At 40.7% G+C, this 18,026-nt stretch overlaps 1 protein-coding gene across 5 annotated transcripts in view; it reads right to left on the bottom strand.

Moving 5' to 3' along the window:
- The window catches only part of CHD2 (chromodomain helicase DNA binding protein 2), a 123,375-nt gene that overhangs the window by 12,641 nt on the left and 92,708 nt on the right, over nt 1-18,026 (bottom strand). For 4 of the 5 annotated variants that reach the window (XM_025436936.3, XM_025436938.3, XM_025436940.3 and 1 more), the window contains 9 exons: nt 16,594-16,732; nt 16,248-16,398; nt 14,994-15,116; nt 13,558-13,686; nt 12,484-12,624; nt 10,567-10,701; nt 5,334-5,512; nt 3,352-3,451; nt 973-1,186 (listed from right to left, as the gene is read on the bottom strand). In XM_025436936.3, coding sequence (XP_025292721.1) covers nt 973-1,186; nt 3,352-3,451; nt 5,334-5,512; nt 10,567-10,701; nt 12,484-12,624; nt 13,558-13,686; nt 14,994-15,116; nt 16,248-16,398; nt 16,594-16,732 — 1,311 coding nt within the window. The remainder of the gene's footprint in view (nt 1-972; nt 1,187-3,351; nt 3,452-5,333; nt 5,513-10,566; nt 10,702-12,483; nt 12,625-13,557; nt 13,687-14,993; nt 15,117-16,247; nt 16,399-16,593; nt 16,733-18,026) is intronic. The other variant, XM_025436939.3, reaches the window with a different exon arrangement.

Here is an 18,026-nt window from a genome sequence, read left to right on the forward strand (position 1 = left end):
ATGTTATGTGAATGTCATCTCAATAAATCTAAACAGGGATGCCTGGGTGGCTCCAGTGGTTGAGCATCTGCCTTCGGCTCGGGGCATGACCCTGGGGTCCTAGGATCGAGTCGCACATCAAGCTCCCTGGAGGAAGCCTGCTTCTCCCTATGCCTGTCTCTGCCTCTCTGTGTCTCTCTTGAATAAATCTTAAAAAAAAAAAAAAAAAAAAAAATCTCAACAGACATATACAGGTTTTGTTGTTGGTTTCTCTTTATTTTTTTAATCTCTAAAGCCAACTCATTCTTTTTAATAACTGATGATAATACATAGACTAACAATGTCCTACTATTTATCTCATGATTCTCCTGTTGATGGATATCCAAGTTATTTCCAGTTTTTTTGCCACTGTAAGACTGGAATGGCATCCTGATACATCCTCATACACACAGAAAAAAAAGCTTATGTATTTAGATATTTCAGATTAATTTCTGGAAACTGTAGCAATTCAATCTCTTAGCTATTTTTGTGTATTCCACTCTTTTAATTTTTGTTGATCTGCATGGGCAAAAAAAAACGGTTAGCTTGCTGTGGCCTTAATTTACAATTTCCCTAAAAGCAGTGCTGGTCACCTTGTCATGCTGGCCATTTGAGTTTTCTCTTCTGTATGAATTCTCTTTTGCTAACCTCTGCCCACTTTTCTGTTTGGTTATCCTGTTATTGTCAATTTACAAGGGCCCTTTCAGTATTAGCAGTTTTAACCATTTCACTGTGCTATATAATGTAAATTGCTCCTCTCTCAGCTGTTTGTTTATGGTGGCCAAGTTCTTCAAGCTAGAGTAACAGCCTTTTAGATCTTTACTGCATGGTCTGTCTGAGACAGGAGACAATAAAGTCCTAAAGGAGAAAAAAGCACAAACGTTTAGCTGCTACCTTTGGAAAATAAAATGATTCTTTTGGAATCTCTTTTTAAAACTCCACTTAATGACCTACCTGCATTACTAAAGTGTCTCTTGTTAGGGTGATTATAGTTATCTCGTGGGTGTCCATGCATCTGTGGGCCGTGGGAGGCAGGCAAGTGAGGCTTCTGAGGGTGAAGGTTGTGTGGAGTGTGGGACTGAGATATCAGGGAGTCCCGGCTGGAGCCTGAGGCCTCTGGTCGAAATGGCTTCTTACCACCAATTACATCATCTTTCTTCTTTTGCTCCTGAGAATAAAAAGAAACCAAAGACTCTTAAGCCCCCAGGCTGACTTCACAAAAACAGTACAGAGATCATCACCTTTAAGTATTCCCCTCCTGCCCGTCTTGGCATCCCACCTGCCACCTACTACATTTTTAACAAAACATGTTTGTAAATTCCCCCGAGCTCCCACAGCATGCCAGCTTCCTAGAGTAGCACCTTTGCTGACAGGTCCTTGTGAGCATGTGCACATGAATTGCTGGCTGCCCCTGCATAGGGCATGCATGAACAGGTGCCCAGGCTGTCTTTGTTCTCACTCAGAGACTTAGCTTGGACCATGTAAAACTAGGACCATCACCTTTCCTAGAACCAACAAGCTCCGACTAGCCCAGTGGGAACTAGTTCCTATGCCAAAGTCATCAAGCTAAACATGTAAATGTTTACTTCTTTACCACACAAGTAAAATGTGACATAAAAATTAAAAAAAAAAAAATACAGTAAGAAAAAAATAAAAGTAAAGTGACCTAAAATCTCACCACCAAGGGAATTACTGTCTGTAGTTTGGTCCATGTCCTTTTAAGCTTGTATTTTTTCAACAAGGAAAATATTATTTGGTATTCTTCCTTCACTTAATGTACTGTGAAATTTTTCTCATGTAAACACTTATTTGCACCATTTTATTATGGCTGAATAATACTCTCTAACATGGATATATCATCACCTATTTAATCTATTCCTTATTGTTTGACATTTAAGTCATTTCTACTATAAATGTGCTTATTTTATTTTTAAGATTTTATTTATTTATTTGAGAGAGAGTGAGAGCCAGAGATCAGATAGAGGGAGGGAGTGGGGAGAAGCAGACTCGCCACTGAGCAGGGAGCCTGATGCGGGGCTCAATCCTAGGATCCCAAGGCCATGACCTGAGCCAAAGGCAGATGCTCAACTGACTGAGCCACCCAGGTGCCCCTATAAACATGTTTACATCCTTAATTGACAAATCTGACTGAACTGTCCTTCAGAAAGGCTGTGACAGTGTGTACCCCCCGAAGTAGGACCACTACTTTCACTCAATGATGCTAACTTCTGATACTTAGACTAATGTGGCACTTTACCATCATGTTTCTAACTTTATCCTGTATAACTTCCACTCCCCACTAGAGGGTCTTTCCCTCCTGGAGCTTTTCCTGACTATTCTCTCAGACTTTTATAACACTTAAAATTTGCATTAACATTCAGTGACATTAATATGTTATTTCTGTATGTTACTGCTAGATCATACTCTTCCATATAAAATTAAATTATAAAGTAGTTAAAAGTACTTACTACTCTATAGTCCTGGACAATGCTAAGCACAGTGTAAGTTCAAGCAACAAATACTTCTGAGTACTGCCCCATGTCTGATACCATTTCAGGCATGGAGAACAAAGCAGAGGGATTAAAGACATAACATCTCCACCTTCACAACAAAGCTGACATGTTAGTGGAGGAGGTGTTAAATGTTCACAGACTGGCCTTAAATGGCTGATTTGGGAAGGGCCTACATGGCACAAGTCAGCAGATCTGAAAGTGGGCATGCCAGCATAAGGAACACTGCACTGCCCCTGCAGAATCAGCAAAGTCACTCAAGTGCCCATCCTCCCTATGCCAAAGAAGGGCACTTCTGGGCACCTTCTCATATTTGCTCCTTGACGTGAGCAGTTGGGCTGCTACATACAACAGCTAGAAGGACACCAAGTATACGTGGCCCAGAAAAGAAAAGAAAAAGTATTTTCTGCTCACAACCCTGTTGTTTATCAGGAGCCACGTTTATAAGCTAAAACAAGACTGTGAATCAATGATTCTGGGACATAAGAACACAGGGTCACAAGTCCTTGTCAGAATGCGAACACGCTTTGGTTCTAATACGTTGGCTATTTTACCTGTCAAATCTTACTGTTACTTTCATACTACAGTGGCATGCCAAGAGAGCACAGAGCTAATATCGCTGAAGAGCACACTGTGCCAGCAGGAAGGGCTATGGTGGGCACCTCCCCACTGCTAGACCTACATCTTCTTCTGTAACCAATGACCCTTCTAGCACTAACAATATCATCCCATGATCATCTCCCCAAGAAAAAATAGTAATTAAGGAATTTTTCTATGGAATCAGTTTTTATCTGCATATATTAAGATTAAATTTGTATTTTACCTCCTCTTCTTGAGACCTTTTCTTATGAGCCATCTTGTATAACTTATGCAATTTTCGAGCATCAAATTCTGTAAACTTGGAAACAAAAATCCATAGGTTCCTAAAATAAAAAAATATATATAGTTCTAATAAATTACAGAATTTTTTTTTTTAAAGATTTTATTTACTCATTCATGAGAGACACAGAGAGAGAGAGAGGCAGAGACACAGGCAGCAAGAGCAGGCTCTAAGCAGGGAGCCCGACATGGGACTCGATCCCGGGTCTCCAGGATCACATCCGGGGCCAAAGGCAGTGCTAAACCGCTGAGCCACCCGGGCTGCCCAAAGTACAAAATTTTTTAAATGACTTTTTGTTCTATTGATGGCAAGCTACTGAATTCTGCTATGGATATTCTCCCAAGTGTAAAAGTTAAATGACAGAAACATTCCTTCAGGTCTGTGCTTCGTTAACATAACACATCTTTAGATGCCAGAGTCAACAGCATCTGACCGAGGAGTCTCCTAGCTAAAATCCCTTGCTTTACACCAGCACCCAGGAAAAGTCCTAGAGTCTTCCTGCACATTTCACACCTCCTGGACTCTGCCACGCAAACCATCATTACCAACATCTTCCAGGCTGGGACCTACATACATTCAGGTATCCTCATGTTGCTGACCCTCCTTCCTTCCCAGTTGTTGCCACCAAGGCCTATCACTTCTTAAAACTCCCAGAAGTGCCTCCACTGCGATACCACTGCACTCATCCTAGCAAGGCATTACCGTTAACGGGCATCTTGAACAAGGAGGCAGTAACTCACGGTGAGCTGGAAAAGGAGTCTCATCTCCTTCCACACTTCGTAGAAAACAGTATTGCCACATCATGCCACCCACAGAAACCGTACTGGCTCCTGAAGTCGTAAACCTGCTGCATCGTGTGCAAAGCCACTTCCCTTTCTTTGTAAGATCTTCTATAATGGACCTGGGTCTTCACAAACCCTACAAACCTATGAAACCCTACAAACCTCTCACAGTTCACTGCCCTACTTTTAAGCCTTTGCCAAAGCCTGAAAACTCATCTGAGCCCTACTCTTCCACACCCAGCTCAAGGACACCTGCCCACCTTTCCTAAGAGTGTCCTCCCTGCCTGTTCTTCTGCAGGAGGAAGTTGTTAACAGTATACGGGGAACGAAAGTAACATTTTGAAGCTTAATTTTTTTTATGGGTGTGAAGCATGTGGTGGATAGCATCATAAAGAAGCTTTCTTAACTGCCACTTTTCATTTAAAACCAATCCACTGGGATTGGGCCTCTTATACCAAGATAATTACATAAACTACAAAGTTTAGGAGTTCAAAATAACTTTGGATTACAGAAAGAGACTTAATGTTACAGTGATCTTTAAGAAAGAAATTTCAGTTGTATTTTCTTAAAATATCAAAAGTAAATACATAAATGAATATATGAGCCATGCAAATTAAAGTTCTGGATTAAACTGGATTAACTCAAATTAACTACCAGAGTTCTTCAGTTCTGAATTAACTCAAATTACTACCAGAGTTCTTCAGTTATCTGAGAGAACGGAGAAATGACAGTTCTGGTGACTTTAGTCTTTATTTCATGTCATGTGTTAGGAGAGAACTATTTAAATAGTTATCACATTGTATCTATCAACCTGAGGCAGGTAAAGTCATAAGACTAGATCCAGGTTTACAGATCAAGTGTGTGTTCTGACAATAGGCCAGTGAATCTGGTACTCCTGCTGTTCTCTTATGAAATAATGACATCCACCTACCTATTCAAAAGACTGGTCTCAGTGGAATGGCCTATTACAGGAAAAATGGAATTGAAGCCTGCATATTACTAATAGATGGGTTTTTATTGGGGGAAAATTTTTTTTTCATTAGGTGACTCTGAACCTTTTATAAAACAAAAACAGAACATACTCCCTCCCTCCCCCAACACACACCCACAGTTTCCTGGCCATCTGAGGCCAAGGTTACTGACCTCCTCCACAGTTTGATATGCTCCTGGTCTGAGTAGGCTTTAAGGCACTCGGCTATCCGGTCTCCAATTTTCAGGAGGCAGTTTCGGGTGTGCTCCAGCTGTTCCTGCACATTGAGCCCCTTGTCAGGTTTGTCTAACTGTTTCAGTGCCTTTTTCACAGGCCTCATCCTCTCTTTGCACTGCAACAGGACAACAGAGAAGAGACATGACACACATGCAGCAGAAACATCTTGTCTTTCTGTGCCCTAAATTCCCAGAGAAAACCCAGCTCACCCTCATGCCATGTTACTGCTAGAGGAGGGATGGGTTAAGGCTCTGGGAACAAGTACAAATGTACGTCAGGAAAACCTGAAGTGCAGGTCCAAAAGAAGCCCTTAGAGCAATGACTCCTATACCTTCATTATAGCTCAAAATGGTGTTTCCTCATCTGCAGGAGGGGCATGATAATGCCTCAGGAGGTCATTGTGAAGATAAAATGAGAAGATTATGGAACTAACCTAGAAACACCAGATAAACTATCTAAAACTACAGAATAAAATATTCACAAGTCCTTTGGACTTGTAAGATGCTAACTTCCAGATAAAGATGGTGAGCTGTAAACAAGAGCTGTTTTCTCCCCCTGACCAACTCCACTGAACAACAGTAAAGGGAGTGTCTTACAGAGATGGGCCCTCAAACCAAGGGAAAATGCAGAGAAAACAAGAGTAACAAAATACTGGCAGCAAAGGAAATGACTTAAGAGACCAGAGATGAGAACCAACCTGGTTTATACTGTAACATCCCCCACAGAGGTGAGTATCTCTGAAGCAGGAGAGAGTTAAAACTAAGGACTGGTTTTTTCAACAATACTTAGAAGTAACAAATACCCAGATTCACAAGAGACACCCAAACTTCCAACTCTGCTCAGCAAAAGGTACAGAGGTTATTATCTAAGGAGGATGAAGGAGAGGTCTCTGAACTGCGCAACACAGGCACAGGGGAGAGGCAGGGGTGCCACACTGAAACAGGAGTAATGACCATGCATATACCAGAGGAGTCAGCACCTGGCCTTCTGCCTCCCAGACTCCAGAATGAAGAAAGCCAGGCCTTCACCCTTCACTCAGGAGACTGGAGGGTCCTTGTCCACAAAATCTGACCATCTAAGAGGAGGAACTACCCCCTGCCAGCCAGTCTCCCAATGAACCAACCCAGCCACATCACCGAACAGTGATCACACGAAGTCAACCAAGCTCCACTAACATGCTCAGAGCTTTGGTTGGATGGTTAGTCCCCTACTCCCAAATGTGTGTGCAGACAACCAACAATTCTAAATCACCATCACCTGAAAAAGCATCTAACATGAATGATGGAAAACAAGTAAAAAAGAAATACAAAAAAACATTCAGAGAACCACAGACAGGAGAGAAATCTTACAAATGAAACAAGAGAAATAAAAAGCTTAAAAGAAATAATGTGAGATAAAGTGGAGGGGATCTCCTAGACAGCAGAATTTAAAAAGCACAAATGAAAAAAAAGGTAATATTGGGAACCACTCCCAGAGTCCAATATCCAAAAACAAAAACTTCTATAAAGCTAAAACTAAGAATTAGGAGGAAATCACCATACAATAATTCAAGAAAACTTCTCAGACCCATAGGGCATGGCTGTCAACCATAAGGCTTCTGGTACAACAAACTAAAGATGACCATGAAGCTTCACAAGAAAATCCTGAAGCTTCTATCTGTGGTAATTCCATTTACTTTCCAGAGTTATACTTCAATTTTCAAAAGTGACACAAAATTAAAAGATGTATCACAACCTGGAAGGAGTCTCTAAGGACTATAATGGGTAAGAGATTAGTATCATGAACGTATAAAGGATTTCTATAGAAAAGCTAAGAACAAAAAAAAAATTTTTTTTAATAAAAATAAATAAAAAAGAAAAGCTAAGAACAAATTACCAAAATAGGTGAAGTATACAAACAGGCAATCTGCTGGAAACATGAATGCCTAACAGATACAAAAACAAATGTTCAACTATGCCACTGATCAATTTCATACCCCTCAGATTAGCAAAAATTAATAAATCAGAAATGACCAAGTGTTTCTGAGACTGGGAAGCAATCAGAACTCAAATTCCCTGCTAGGAATGTATAAATCTCCACAAATAGCTTAGAAGGGATAATTTAATAGTACCTAGTAAAGTGGTGGACATGCGTGCCCAAGGAAAGACCCACAGCTCTGTGCAAGCTATACACCTTAGAAAACCGCTCATACATGTATAACTAAGAATATTTACAAGAATTTTGCTGTCATCTACTTTTAGTAATAAACATTTGGAAAACCCTAAGGTTATCTATAGGAGAAACCATCAATTGTGGAAGTCATGATACAGAATAATATAAACTTTTTAAAAAAAATTTTTTTAAGTAAGCTCTATGCCCAGGGTGAAGCTTGAGTTCACAACCCTGAGATCAAGAGTGGTATGCTCTCCCAAATAAGCCAGCCAGGAGCCCCTGAAACAGTTTAAATTACCAACATGGGTAAACCTCAAAAATAGAGATGCTGTAGGAGGAAAATCAAGCTACAGGATACACACAGTGTAGCATTTATATAAAATTTTTAAACATGAAAAGCAATACTGTGTGCTGTGTATGGACACATGGGAGGCTGTGCACTAGAACAGTTAAGAACCCAGGTGCTCATGCCACACAATCTGGGTCAAACCTTTGCCTACATCTTTACTGTGTTAACACATAACTTATGTAACTCTCTTCATTTTTTAAGATTTTATTTTCATTTATTTATTTTTTTTTAGAAAGAGAGTGAGTGAGAACATGAGCAGGGAGCGGGAAGAGAGGCACAGGGAGAAACAGAACTTTATCCGGCTCCCTGCTGAACATGGAGCCCAACTCGGGGCTTGAGACCACAACCCTGAGATCATGATCTGAGCTGAAACCAAAAGTTGGGATGTTTCACCAACTGAGCCAGCCACCCAAGTGACCCTAAAGATTTTACTTTTAAGTAATCTCCACACCCAATGTGAGGCTCAAACTCACAACCTCAAGATGAAAAGTCCTGCTCTTGGTAAGCCAGCCAGGTGCCCTTCTTCATCTTTATTTTTTTAGTAAGTAAAATGGAGAGAATTACCTATCTCATAGGATTGTTGTGGAGAAAGAAAAACAAAAATGCACAAACAGTGCCTGGCTATTTATGTGAGTCATTATTGTCTTTACAGACCAACAGAAGTGATAAAATGCTAAAACCAAACATGAACAGTACATGAACAGTAACTGAATCTGAAACCAGCCTTACTTCTGAGAGGTAAGAAAGGAAAAAGTGTGGGTTTAGAGTGAGAAACAGTAAGGCCTTCAACTTTACTCTGAGTCTTAAAATTCACATATGACAAGGTTTTGTGGTACCTGTATCACTATTATATTCCTTAAATTTTTCTATAGTTTTTAAAGATTTCATAATACTAAAACATAATAAAAGCCAATAGGTGAAAACATTTTTAAAAATAAATGGTTACTATTAGAAATACTGTGTTAGGATTTTCTCTTATAAATATTGGACTAAGGAAAAATCAGGAAAAGGTCAGCAGATCAGATGCTGTTGTACAATGAATTTATTCATTCAGTTAGTTTACACATTCATTGATATACCCTTTTCATTAAAAATATTTCTTTAGACATACTTCTAATACCTAAACATACTTTACATAAGAATCACTACTTGCCGTCAGCTCAGGACAGAACACTTCAGAGAATTAAGAATAGTTAGGTAAGTATAAAGAAAAAGAATATATATATACATATGTTTATAGATTTTTGAGAATAAGGAGAAAGGAGCAATGAGAAAGGAGACTACCTTACAGGATGAGATCAATATCCTATCCTTTGCTGCCACACAGCAGGAGTATCTTGATCTGGAAGATCAGGTTCTCTTTGAGACTGAAGTAATGGTCAGTTAGCTGTGATTTACACACCTCTGGGGAGAGGAGGTGGGAGGAATCACAGAGCACAGCACATGTGGACCATGGAGCCCTGGTGAAGGGTTAGGGTCCCTGAGGGCATGCTAGCCTATTTCCATTCCCACTTGAGACCTGGTCCATGCACTCCCTTTCCCTATCACATTATCATCTCACAGGAGGAAAGAGACAGTGTCCTAGGCCACAACTTGGCCACGACTTAGCCCCCAGCACTGAGGTGTGGGAGTAAGAAAGATACACCATGCTCACGCACACCATTGCTCTAGCTCACTAAGCCAGGACTCTGGCCTCGTCTCATGTCGTGCTGTTCCCTGGTTCTCACCACACCAGCCAGAGTGGCCTTCTGTGACCTCCTTGCTGCACTACAGGCAGTCCCTGCCACACAGCCTTTGCACATGCCATTGCCTGACCTTGACATGTTCTTCCCTCCCCTCATCTCTTGTGACCTTTCCCTCTTCCTTCAGAACCCAAGTCAACATCATCTCCTTAAAGCTGCCTTCCCGACAGCCCTTGCCTGGGTCAGATCCCCTTCTCACAGAATCTTCAGAGCATCTGCTATCCCTCTCCCAAAGCCCATCCCAGTAGCACAAGCTCCATCTGTATGGCTATCCAACTATCTCCCCTACTCAAGTGTGAAGTCTGCAGTGACAGCAGTTCTCTTCGCAACATCATAGGTAACTCTGGGGTCAGCACACAGAGCGTATTCAATAAAAGTTAGCTCAATGAACATGTCTGCTTCCCAAATGCCTCTAAGGGCCCCTGCAGCCTTTCTCTTTTTAAAAGTTTTTCTTTTTTTTTATGTATGTATGTATTCATTTATTCATTTATTTGGGAGGGGGCATACACAGGGTGGAGGGAGAGGGAGAGAAAAAAGCAGAGAATCTCAAGCAGACTCTGCACTCAGTATAGAGCCTGACACAGGGCTCAATCCCACAACCCTGAGAGTATGACCTAAGCTGAAACCCAGAGTCTGACACTTAACCAACTGAGCCACCCAGTCTCCCACCTCCCCTGCAGCTTTTCTGACTGGGAGCACAAGACAAGAAATCGAGTCCCCAGACTTCTTTCTCACTAGAACATAAGGAAATCTCTTCCTGCCTATCTTTCTAGAGCAAAAGGTCTTTAGATAGTAGAAGCAATGTATTCCAAAGTAACATACTAATGCTCAATCAAGCCAGCTAAGGCTGTAGGCTGGGCCCGAGAAAGGCAGAGCCACAGCAAGCACTATGGCCACACACCAGCACCCCTCCATTTCAAGACTTACTATGCTGAATGTCTCCTGGTCCAGATCATCATCCTCATCCTCTCCAATGGGGACAGGTTCACTTCCTGCTGTAATATGGACAGGACCCTGAGATCGCTTTGATTTACTTGAAGATTTGGCATCACCACCTTTAGGCTTTTAAAAAAGAGTTACAAGGAATCATTGTCATTTGTGCAATCCTGCCTTGTAAGCTGGACATCTTATCTATGTCACATCACTCCAGAGAGTAAATGTGACAGGCTCAGTTCACACAAATGGTAAAATCAAGTCATCTAAAACATCCACAGGTGAAGACTGTAAATTGGCAGAGCTCTTGAACAGTATCGTGTATCATGTTTTATTAAGAGCTTTATAATCATACAGTTTCATCTAGGAGTCTGTATTAACTACAGTGCTGTAAATGATTGATGTGTACATGAAGCCACATGGATAAATCTCATTTATCCATGAAAGGATGGAGATACATATATATATAATAACTTCAGGTATAAACATTTAAAAAAATAATACTATGCTTTGTTTACAATTGTATATAACATATAGTAAAGGTATAAAAAACATGGGCAGGAAGGTTTCAAACCAGGAGAGGAGAAAAGAGGGAGGCAGAATAATGAAATTGGGAAAGAGGAAATGGAGAGGGGCTTCAACAGTATTTGTAATGTGCACGAAACACAAAATATATCAGCTCAACAAAAGGCACTGCAAGTAAACGTGAAAAAATGCTGGCCACAGTTCTATCTGGGTGGTGGATGAGTGGATGTATGGGAAATGGCTCCCTGTACGTTTATATTTTGGAAATATTTCACTTAAAAAAAGAATTTGGAGTACAAATGCAAATGTATCTGGCACAGCAAGCTTCCTAACATAAAAAAATCTGAAAGTGATTTCAGCATGGTAAGTGTACACTGCTTCCAAGGTGTTATAAACAGAATCTTCTTTATTTATTCAAAGTGATTTTAATACTTATTCAGTTGGAAAAGTTGTTTCTGATATACTGCTTCTGTGGGGAGAAAAGGCTGCCCAAGGAATCTGATTTGATCATTTTGTACTTACATATATAAGAATAGTTCTAAAGATCAAAAAGTCTACTAGAGATTATCAATAGAGGGTGGAATAAAAGCAGGATTAAGGGTTAACTGCAAAATAATTTTTTTTTAATATTTTATTTATTTATTCATGAGAGACAGAGAGAGAGAGAGAGAGAGAGAGAGGCCAAGACACAGGCAGAGGGAGAAGCAGGCCCCATGTAGGGAGCCAGACGTGGGACTCGATCCCAGGTGTCCAGGATTAGGCCCTGGGCTGAAGGCGGTGCTAAACCGCTGAGCCACCAGGGCTGCCCCCCCCCCTTTTTAAAATATTTTATTTATTTATTCATGAGAGACACAGATGCAAAATAATTTCATCAGAAGCCAGAAAACATACATGCAACACTCTACCAGAATCCTGTGGTTTGGGATTCACCTCACAGAAGTACCAAAGGGAAGATTATAGAATAGCTGGGCTTTTCATCCATTTCTACTCCAAAAGTTTCTCTTGGTATATTTGGGCTGACTCCTAAACTTTTCAAATATTCAAATTCATCTATGGATTGTACTCTTGTACCGTGAAAATGAGAACAGATTTCAGGTCATTACCTGTAAGTGCAACATTTCTCACCTGTCCTATCCATTCAAAATTCCCCTCTGAAATCAGTAGTAAGAGATCAACTAAAGGCCTTCTGTATTATAAATACCCCACAGTTGCACGTTTCCTCTCTGTAAGAAGAGGGGCAGGTGTCCCTCTGACAGCCCAGGCCTTCCTTCTTGGATGTGCCCACAAAGACGATTACTTCAGGGCGCTCCAGGCCCATTCTGTCTAGGTCCTAGCAGAAATCTCCGAGGCTATGGGAATCTCAGTAAAGCACAAGGACGCTGATACCTTCTCTTTCTTATCTTTTGACTTCTTCCTTTCCTTGTCCCCTTCTTTGTCTTTCCTAGAACTCATTTGTTTCTCCTTGTTCTCCTTGTTCTCTTTCTTCTTCTGTTTCTTTTTCATTGGACTTTTTTCTAAGCCATCATCCTAGAAAACAAACAGGGCTGTGAGCTTTTGCCACAAACTTTATATCTACTGGTCTACTTTCTAGAGACAGGAGCACTGTCCGCAGTGGTTCATCACTGCATCCACACTAAGCTTGTTTTCAAGCACACAGCCCTAATGCAGGCGCTCACACAATTCTAAGCTCTCCAGTAATCACCAGGTAAGCCTGTAGCAACAGATGCTCTGCAACTCATATCCTCTCTTAAATTCTCATAGCAACCCTTCAACCATAAGCATTATCATTGCCCTTTCACAGATAGAAAAAAACTGAGGACCAGAGATATGATATACCTGTCACCAAGTAATTGTCACGGTTGCTACAACTTTTTGAATTCATTTGTGCATGACAATTTCATGCCAGTTTCTGTACCCACTGCTGATCCTCTTGGAGCTAATCTCAAAGTACAATCACACTCAAAGGGCAACAACATAAAATCCCATAAGGCTGTCACTCACTGAAACAACACACTGAATGCTACCACTTTTTAAACTTTGCTTAAACCAGAGGTCACAAACTGGCAGGCCCTGGGCCAAACCTGACCCACAGATGTGTCTTATTGGCCCACGATAAACTAAACTGCAGAGCACCTGCCCCCCTGCCTCAAGCATGAAGCTCCTGGTGAGCTGCAGTCCCCACCACTACTCCATCTTCTTCAACCACAAGACTGGGTGTCACGGGCCACTGATCATTACACCTTGCATGGTTCGCTTCATTTACTTCCATTACCCATGAATCTGTGATGGCTGGCTTAAATGAACAAATTGCTCTCTCACTGGGTAAGCAGAGACATATATATTCTATTTTCACTTTATTGACTCTGCATATAAACCAAACACATTTTGAATGGTTTTATACCAGTTGGCACAATAAATATAGCCTAAAAGGCAACCCTCAACTGAAATCCAGCCGCATACCTTTACTTCTCCCTCTTCTGATGGATTGTCTGAGTGTCTAGGAGATGAAAACTCAACCCCATGCTCATCTTTCAGCCTGGGTTCTTTGTTTTCCTTCTTTACTCGAGGCTTCCGCTTCTTTAATTTGGCCTGGAAAGGAGAGAAAATGATGATAAAACCACAAACCTGAAAAAGGATGACCAAATAACGTTAGGACTCTTTAGAGCAGTAGCAGCCACTAACTCAAGTGAGAAAATTCAGAGTTATTTCAAAAGGCTGTCATCAATTTTACCTGGGGGTGGGTGGTGGGGTGGGGAGAGGAAAACAGTAATGTAAGCCCTACACATGTCCCTACACCACATAAAAGCACCCATATCCTTGACTGTATTAATTCCAGTGCTCAGAATTTATGCTAAAGATAGAATTCAAAAGAAGGAAAAGCACATTTATGCACAAAGACACAAATAAACACATGAGACTTAGCAGTAACATTAAAAAATCTAGACATATGCTCTATCTAAAAATTAAGGGAAAGGTTAAAATACTGTTGATCCCCTCAAATAGGATACAGACATATAAAGCAAGTATAAACAGGACCTAATCTGTCCCTCCAGAACCCAACATATAGTTCATACTCAACATGTTATCTGGAGAATGGCACTACTTTTAACACTATTACATGAAAAAAAAACAAAAAAACAAAAACAAGGATCACGTGGGATCATGGTGATTTTCTTTCCCTAAAATTCATTTTGTTTATAATATATGGAAATATATGCAAAGGGCAGAGCTCAGAGCATGGAGAACACACACCCAACAAGGACCGCTAGTACCAGATATAACATCTCACTGTGATTGCCAGCTTTCTAGGCCTGAATTTGAAGTGAAAATTTGGGAAAATAAAAGGAGATAAGGTTCAAATGAGATCATAAGCAACTTCATTGGTATTCTGTACTGAGTAAGTAAGGCAGTCAGAACTGAAAACCAGCTTCTGCATTCACTGTGGATTCTATCCATTGTACCTCTGGGACCAACTGTTACAAGTAGCCCAGGGTCAGTTATACAAGTTAAATCTGGTGGTATTCATACAGTAACAAGAACTGTGGTCCAAAATTGAGGAAGCAGCCCCAAAATTGAAAAAACAGCAACATATATGTCTGGATCAGTGGCTCTGGGAGAGGTGAGGACTATTCTGAGGCAGAACTGGAGGAGAATGAGCTTGTAAGAAAGTTGTCAAGATGTTCAGGCCAATTACTGAATGAACATTCCTATTATTTATTACCAACCAAACCATCATTACTGGAACTTCAAAAGCAACACCTAACTATGGGATGATTGCATTGTGTGCTGTGCCCAGAGAAGGCAGGCATTCCTTCTCCTACTTAACTGTGCGGGGGGGTGGGGGGGGGTGGTAGCCTCAGCCCTCTGAAGGATACTCTGCTGGCAGCTGCACTCACCTCCTCCCCGCCCGTCACAGCCCCCTTCTTCTCCAGACTCTTCCTGAGCAGCTTCAGCAAGTAGTCCGCTCGGGTCTGCAGTTGCTTCCCCTGAGGCTTTTTATCTGTCTCCACAGGCAGAATCTTCAACAGGAAAGGAAGAGAAGCACCCGCCACCACCCATGTCCCGGTTAGTGGATCAGGATACATACAGTCAACAAAGAACTAAGCAGTCCTTTCCCTCCCCAACCACCCAAAATACAGATAAAGCCTCAGATCCTATCTCATGTCCATGGCTCCCAGTCACTGAAAATCCCTTATGAGCCGTTCTCATTTTACAAAATGGGATGGAGAAATCCAGCTCTCCCACTGGCTCCTACCTGTGCTGTTAACAGGGTAGAACAACTCAGGTAGGAGGGGCTTGTTGGCTTCATCTGCTAGAGCATCCCAGCCGTCGTGGATTTCCTCCTTCCAGGAGCAGGGAATCCCTGGAGCTAGGTTAAAGCTTCGTTTTAGATTGAAAATGCTTCTTAGAGCATTGCCGGAGAGCACTGAGCTATGCCAGGACATGATCCGTCCCTGCTACCACAGCTGGACCTCTCAGGCCAGGCTGGATTTGGTCTCAGTGCTTATGGCAGGGTGCTGTCACCCTCTTAGAGCATCACACATGGGATGAGCATTGTTTGACGTGCCAGGAAAAGCCCTGCCAGGAGCACAACATGGAGCGCATCCTACTAAAATTTGAGCCAGTCAGCTTTCCCTGCTTATAGCTCTGAGTACGGCCTTACTACTTGGTAGCCTGATTTACAACAGATAGGGTGGGAGGCTCGATTTTGTGGGAGAAGTACAGCCAATATTTAATTCCATTACAAAAAATACCAAGGTGTAGCTCATTCTTTGGAGAACTGAAACACAATTGCTTCAAATATTGTTTTAAACAAGAGGGCCAATGATTGAGGCCAAGGAATCCTTGTATTCTTAATAATCTTACCCTGGTATTTGTTGCAATAAGATTTGATGTATAATAAGAATTAGAATTTTAAGATTTCTCCTGTGATTTCCCCAAAATTTTACCTGGCTATTATCTTCATCTAACAGTACCACAGTCCACTAAAGATGGTAATATTCCCCAAAACAAAAGAAATCCCAGGAATTTATTACTGTACTAATTTCCAATGTGATCCGCCAACCCCAGAGAATAGTTAAAAATAAGTTATCAATATAAAAATATTATGTAACAAATCTGGAAATCTCCAGCATCACAGATTTACTTACTTTGTCAGTTAGCTTAAGCTCTGGATCCGTCTTAATTAACTCCCAGTTTCCATAGCCATGTTCATAAATTCCCAGCAGTAGTCTTGAATCATCCTCCACCCCCCACTCCACATCAAAATGTGCAGCTTTCACTCGACAGGTTAAGCAGTATCTAAAGGGATTTCAAAAACAGGAGGACATGAGGAGGGGCCTTTAGAATTTGGAAAGGAACAAAAATGAACATGGACAAAGCATTGTGATGTGTTAAACACAAGACCATGAAAACCCTACATAACACACAACTCTTAACTTGGAATCGCCTTTCTGACAGCACAACCACTCATGCATATGCACAGAATAGACTCACTTTTTTTTTTCTTCAGGGTCCACAGGGATAGATTTATGCAGCATCTCAAACTCTTCCTCATGTTGTATAATGGATTTCACGTTAACCTGAACCCCCGATATTTTGATTGTTGGGCCTCTTTTTTTCCCTGGTCCTTTCCCTAAAGGATACCAATTTCACATCAGTTAAGTGAGAATTTGCTGCAGTTCTACAGAAAACATTATCAGCACACCCTGAATGTTTATTCACACTTGATATGTATCTCTGGTTTATTGTTAGTTTTAAGATAACCTAAAGTCAAAAAAGCTTTCCAATTAACAGGCATAAAATAACCTCTAAACAATTCAGTTTTTTAAGATTGAGGATTTTTTAATCCACTAGTATTTATTTCTATTTTAATCTTCCTATCTTTTATACTTTGGTTCTAAAATTAAAAGTAAAAAAGATCCTAAAGGATTAATAGTAATACTGAAGTTTTTTCTTTTGTTTTCTAACTACCTTATTAACAGAGTTAAGAAAACTCAAGGTCTTAAAGATGATTTTCTCTACTGTAAAAATAGGGGATCAAGTTAATACCATTTGAAATGAACAAAAGGTGTCCTGGAAAGATTTCCTTAGCCCTAGTGCCAAATGAAAATAATCCTAGAATTAAAAATGAAACCCAGGGGTACCTGAGTGGCTCAGTAGTTGAGCATCTGCCTTTGGCTCAGGTTGTGATCCCAGGGTCCTGGGATCGAGCACCCATCAGGTTCCCCACAGGGAGCCTACTTCTCCCTCTGCCTGTGTCTCTGCCTTTCTGTGTCTCTCATGAATAAATTTAAAAATAAATAAATAAATAAAAATGATGATGAAACTCCGTCAACTTAGCCAGATATTGGGAAGATGATGGCACAAGATAATGACACTTGTCTGTGAGAGGAGAGGGCTCAGAGCCTAAGAAACGGTTTCTTTTTTTAACATTCAAGTTGATGAAATGGTGCTATGATCATAAATAGTTATTTAGATATTCTTCTGTAATCCTCTAGAATTCATTTGCAAATGCTATTCCCAGCAATTCTGAAGAGAGCTGGAACAGAATGTGTGAAAATGGGAAAGGCACTTCTCAAAATCAGAAATCTGGGATTTATTCCCAAATTTGCACAAAGTATCCTTGTTCCCTTCCCTTTTCCCCTCTCACTTCTAGTTGTTGACCTCTCTGGGTCTCAGTCTCCTCATCTGTAAAATAAAAAGACTGCAACAGAAATATGGGCAAAGGATAAAGAGACAATTCAGAGAAGGAAAAACAAATGATTCCTCAACATTTGAAAAATACTTGACCTCACTCATAATCAGAGAAATGCAAATTAAATATATATACATACCATTTCTAACATTTCTATCATGTTGAAAAATTCAAAAATTTGAAAACATTATGTTGATGAGACCAAGAGGAAACAGCCACGCTTATTCAATGC

The sequence above is a fragment of the Canis lupus genome, chromosome 3 (assembly GCF_003254725.2).
Source record: "Canis lupus dingo isolate Sandy chromosome 3, ASM325472v2, whole genome shotgun sequence".
Taxonomy (NCBI): Eukaryota; Metazoa; Chordata; class Mammalia; order Carnivora; family Canidae; genus Canis; species Canis lupus.